Genomic DNA, 6,000 nt, shown 5'->3' with positions numbered 1-6,000 from the left:
GGTCCCTTTTCAGAGATAATGCCCCATATACACAAATATGTTGCCAGTATTTCTTTATTTGTTCCCCTGAGCCTTTTAAGGGGTCATCAATAATTTGGAAGTGTATAGATTCTAAATTTATAACAATGACTTTTTTAAGGGTTCCATAGTCACAATGAATCCTCATAAATAATATTATAAAAATAATTTGAGCGTGGTTGTGTAACGGATTGGCTTAAAGTGATGAGTTTTATTTTTATTTTAGAGAACCAAAGATTTAAGACTTATTTTTCAGTTTATTGATTTTATAATGAAACTAGAGCATAATCTAACATTAAAAGCAACTGCTACAATGTAACAAAAGTCCCTCTTTCTTTAACTTTTCATGTTCGCCGTGTGCCTGTAATTATGTTGTAATAATCAGAGGCAAGTTTTACTCACAAATTACTTACTTCGTTTCTTTACGTACTTTCCTTTATTTTATTCAAGTCTCGATTAGGGCTCGCGGTAGCATCCGACGAGTTTCGTGTACCCGTCTCCGGGGCCCCGTTCTCGTGTTACACGAAACCGGATTTGTGGCCCGTTCGCGGAACGGGTAATTAGGATCCGTGTAATTAAGATGCGTGTTACCCGTGTGTCCGGATCCACGGATGCAAGGGTCCGGCCCGTTCTCGACTTATAGTGACGATCGGAGACGCGTTCTTTATAAGAGCGAAGAATGAAAAGTTTATAACGAACAATAACACATTACCAATAACAAGCAATACGAAAAAAAAAAACAGAACAACAACAACTAGATCCGGAGCCGAACGCACTACACGGACACGGACTTTGACGGGTTCGTGTAGTTCGGACGCTTAGCACCGCCGGGGCTAAGAACACGGACGCACGGGTTGGCGTGTAGCAAGGATATCGGGAGCCCTATAGGCCTATTCGGATTTCGAGATAATTACAAGATCTTGAGACGATTTAGAGATCAACTAGATCTACATTAGATATCGACTAGATGTGACTTGGATATCTAAGTCATAACTTGTCGAAATCGTTCAAGAGGACCTCCAGAATCGCGGAAACGTCAAATTTGACATATCTATCTTACAAATATCTTTAAATTATCCGTATCGTAACTTGTTGAAGTCTAGTAGAAATGTAATTCATTTTCCGAATCGAGCCGCTAGTCTCGATTCGATTGTGGCTTCCCACACCGACTATCGTAAAGATCAAAGTTTACATTCATAAAAAATAAATGGTTTACGCTTCTAAATAAACAAATGGTCGAAAATTACCTATACGTTTGGCAGTTTTATTAGCTTTGCGGTAAGTTTCAAGTTATGTGTGGAACTAGGGAACAAATTAAATGATTTTATTAAATGTTTTTGATTTGGGTAGCCACATAAATTATAAACTGATATATATGTCATAATAAAGAAAAGTGAGCAAGCCCTCCGGTGGCCGAGGCCGGAATCCTGGGCTATAAGTAACCGCGAAAATAAATAAACCGCGATAAATGCGATGATTATGATTATGATTATAAAATCGATGTTCGTAAATTGCGAGCAACTATCTCTGTCACTCTAATTACACTTTAATTGGAGTAAAAGAGAAAGATGCCCGACATTTGTAATCTTCGGTGTTCGCGGTAGGCCCTCTGACTACTAGACCACCTGATCGCGCGTATGATGAAGACGCCAGTTCGATTCCGACCTCGGCCATTAGAGTGCTTGATCACTTTTTCAGTAGTTAATCACTACACCTTATAAAACAAAGTCCCCCGCCGCGTCTGTCTGTTTGTGTGTCTATTTGTAATTGTATGTTCGCGATAAACTCAAAAACTACTGAACGGATTTTCATGCGGTTTTCACCTATCAATAGAATGATTCTAGAGGAAGGTTAAGGTGTATAATTTTGTTAACCCATGCGAAGCCAGGGCGGGTCGCTAGTATATTATGTATAAGTATGAGTAAGTATTTCAGCTTATACGTTTTATGTGTTATGGTCAACATTGCAAATAAAGTCACTAATCTATAATGTTCGCGTTATCCTATCTCAAAAATAAGTGATGATACAAATTAACCGATATAAAGGACTTTAATACTAAAACCTAAAAAAAACTAACTAGGTCAACTCAACTTGTTCTGAAGTTTTTATAACTTTCTTTTGTAATGTTTGTGTAATGTTGAACACTCAAGTTTTTATAACTTTCTAAATATAACTTTCTTTTATGTAATGTTGAACAGAAAAGATATTACAACTTCTCAAAGAAATGTACCTACTCAATACGAACTTATAAGTTTTCTTCGTAAACAAATCGGCATAAATAAATCTGGTAGATTTACTTTTGCAGATGACTTTTTAAAAGTAACACAGAAGACATCAAAATGTAATATTATCTTCTATTACCGCAATAGTTACTCATGAAATGAAACTTTATAAAACGATAGGTATGAAAATTTTAAAATATATCCTGACATTTTGATTTTTTTACAGCGTTCGTGGTCAACGGAAGACTGAGGAAAAATTATATAAAAAAAATGCGTTGAAGGTGATAACATAACAAGACATGAAATAACTGTGAAAGTGAGTTGCGTCAGTGATAAAATAAACTGAAGCGTTAAAAATGCCATTGCGGACATTCAATGCGTCGTTACCGGGGCTCCCCGTGAACTCTAGCGAGGCGTGGGCGCCGCCAATGGACCTGGATGTGTTCTATCGTCCCGACGTGGTGATCATCACGCTCTACGTGGCCGTGCTCACGTCCTCGCTCTCCGCCAACACGCTGCTCATCTTCATCGTCATCAAGTTCCAGTATATGAGAAGGTAGGAATACTATTATAGATTGTGAACCTTAAGAGAACAAGGGCGAGACAGAAGAGATAAAGATACAGAAAAAGGGAGATTGTAACAAAGTATTTACTATTTAGATTTATTGTTCGTGTTTTAATCTAAACATGAATTTTAATAATAAAACTTCCGTGGGACACAGACACAATTAAATATATTAAAAATGGGTCAGTCACGTACCTATTTCGCGTTTGATTGATATACGAGTGAGTTTATGGGGAAAGATTGAACATCTGACTATAATAATAAGCGATAGCTTTTTTGTTTATGACCTATAATAAACATCGTACGGTGGCATCATCATATCAAATACTTCTAGAGCCCCCCTGTACATATTCGGCCAACGTAGGCATTGGCCTATTAGATTGCTAAGGGATGCAGCTATGCGGTGCAATGAGATAGCAATATCACTTGCACCCTCACTTGCTTAGATTGGCCTACGTTGGCCCAATATGTCCAGGAGCCTTAAAACACAAAAGATTTGCACTGAAATAGCGAAGCAAGCTCGTATTGAACATCATTTCCTCCAAAAATAAACAAAACTTACGGAAAAAGTGCTATCTTGTGCAATAATTTTGATAAACAGCATTTGTTGAGAGCGTTCTGACTTTTATATCTGCTATAACACAAGATTGATACCATTAATGTTTACACTAAATAACGATTCTCCTGAACAATATTACGCCATATTAAATCTTATTTCAGTGCTATAAAGTACAAACTTGTAAAAAACCATAAATAGCTTTTAGAATTTGTAAAGGGATTGCGTAGGTACAGTATATTATTCAAAAATGTATTCCAAATCATTTACTACAAAAATAAGGGTAGCAGGGATCGTGTTGGGTTCACCTCCTTCTAAAGAACTGTCAAAATGGATCACTTTATAAATAAATGCCCGTAAAAAGTTATCCGATTATTTTGCTTTTGAGTATCTATAGTTTAAGCGAATTATTGAGGACGTTAACCTAGTTAACGTATAGGTACGTAGGTGCGTAAATGTAATGCTCATTTTTCCCGTTCATTATTAATTTATCAAGCGTAAACGACCTACCTACTAAAAAAATTACGAAATTTAGAAATTAATGGTGTTTTTTTCATTTTATTTATTTAAAGGTAAGACTGCATTCAGGGGCCTATACCACGAAACTTACAATTACAATTTACAAGTGACAAGTTACAAATATGTGTTTAGTACAACTGGGCAATGGGCATATTATTATCACAAAATTTACAAATGACAAAATTTTAATGGAAAATGTATACAAATATGTAAATTGTCGCGACAAATCTACAATTACGCGTATCACAAAATATTACAATTTACAAGCAATTTTCCGGAAAATTTGTCAACTTTGTAATTGACAATTGTACGTAAAAGATTTGTGTTACAACTAATTGTAGAAGAAGGTATACATATTTGTGGAAATGTAAATACAAGTTGACAATTCTCTCGGCGTGTGTCAAGAGCTGCAAGAGCATAATACAAGGATTGTAGATCCATTATACCGTAGTACTTTTTGTTTCGTTAAAATGTTCAGTACCAGTGATAGTAGTAGCGAAGAAGAATTAGTTGTTAGGCGTCATAGGACGTACAGCGAACGCATGAAACTGTAATTTTGTCTTGCATAAACATTTTTAACCGTAAAAAGATATGCTATTTATGCTCGTAAGGTATTACTAACGATAAAAATGAAATACTCTCAAGCTAAACTAAGTGAGGAATATTAATATATATTTGTCAAATTGTAATAAATACAATTCTACGTATGTCACTATATTATTACATGTTTGTCAAAAAACTAAATTGTAATAAATACAATTTTACATTTGTATATTATCTTGACATACCCTCTATGTTTTGTGTTACGGGTCCTCAAATGCAAAATATTTGTAAATTGTAAAATTGTACATGTGACATACCCATGTAAAATTATTGTGGTACGTATTTTTGTTTACAATTTAACAATATTGTCGAATTGTACACTTGTAAAGTTTCGTGGTATAGGCCCCAGTATGTATGGTCGCCATCAGATATATTGGAGTGGCCAAGGTGCTCACAAATAAAACAAAGCCTATTAAAAAGCCGTTTACGTGCATGTTTAGATATTCTTGAGAACCTTGGCAGCTGCAATATGCCTATCGGATGATAATTCTATAGGTATACGAGTACAAATGTTTCCGTGTACCTAAAGTAAAACCATTAAAATTCATAAGTCTGTGAGAAACAGACTCCGTTATCACTGACCCCGCTATCTGCCGTTATCGGACTGAAAATCAGCGCTGCGCGGTCAAATTGTAATGAAATGGCTGACTCGGCCTATGTCGCGCATACCAATTTTTATATATTTTGTAACATAATCTTATTTTTTGTGTGGCAATAAAAGCTTTCATAATGATTTCTACCAATGTTGCAATTAATTAAAAATCACGGTTGGCAAAAATACCACGGGTAATATCACGGGTGGCTCCTGTGATGTTGCTTATGTCCATGGGCGACGATGACCGCTTCCCATCAGGCGACTCGTCTGCTCGTTTGCTGACTATCACATTAAAAAAATATACACGTACCCTAAATTGACCTTTAGTACATAACTTCGCCTTAACTAGCATGAAATCAGAATTCAGCATTTAGTACCTAACATTGATACCGGGTTTAGTAAGAAGTCAATTCCTGAACCAAAAGCGTCTATAGTTGCCAAATGGGCAATAGAAACTTGTAACTGTAGCTGCCAAAATCCTCGTACACAAGTTGTGACAGCTAAACAAGTAGGTAAACATGTTCCAGCGGAAATATACTGTTATGGGGTTTTGGCTTCATTTCCGTAGTAAAAGGTTCAAATGTTAGACAGACAAAATTTTATATTAACAATCATTTTCACATACATAGATACCAGACATAAGGTACTGGTTTTTGTTGCTAAAAATTGTTATAAATAGAGTCTGTTCGGAAAGAGAAAAGTCGTGGAATGTATTGGGCCTCATACATTCCACGACACTTCTCTAGAAAATAGAGCAAGAGTAAGTTTTGTATGAAATACTTCTATTTACTTGTGCTATTGTCTTTGTATTACAATTTCTATCAATGAAACCTAGTTACACTAGTTATAGACATTTATGTAGGTTATTACTTGAATGTTTATGTCAAATTTCATGTTAGTTTAGGGCCACACTAATAGCGTC

The 6,000-nt window shown here is 35.6% G+C and overlaps 1 protein-coding gene across 1 annotated transcript in view; it reads left to right on the top strand.

The window, feature by feature from the left end:
• Positions 1 to 2,560: 2,560 nt before the first annotated feature.
• The window catches only part of LOC134793942 (QRFP-like peptide receptor), a 143,702-nt gene continuing 140,262 nt past the window's right edge, over positions 2,561 to 6,000 (top strand). Inside the window, exon 1 of the mRNA XM_063765658.1 lies at positions 2,561 to 2,796. Coding sequence (XP_063621728.1) covers positions 2,597 to 2,796 — 200 coding nt within the window. The 5' untranslated portion in view covers positions 2,561 to 2,596. The remainder of the gene's footprint in view (positions 2,797 to 6,000) is intronic.

Source organism: Cydia splendana, chromosome 9 (genome assembly GCF_910591565.1).
Source record: "Cydia splendana chromosome 9, ilCydSple1.2, whole genome shotgun sequence".
Lineage (NCBI taxonomy): Eukaryota > Metazoa > Arthropoda > Insecta > Lepidoptera > Tortricidae > Cydia > Cydia splendana.
The sequence above is the reverse complement of the archived record's forward strand: the minus strand, read 5'-3'. Positions and strand labels throughout refer to the sequence as shown.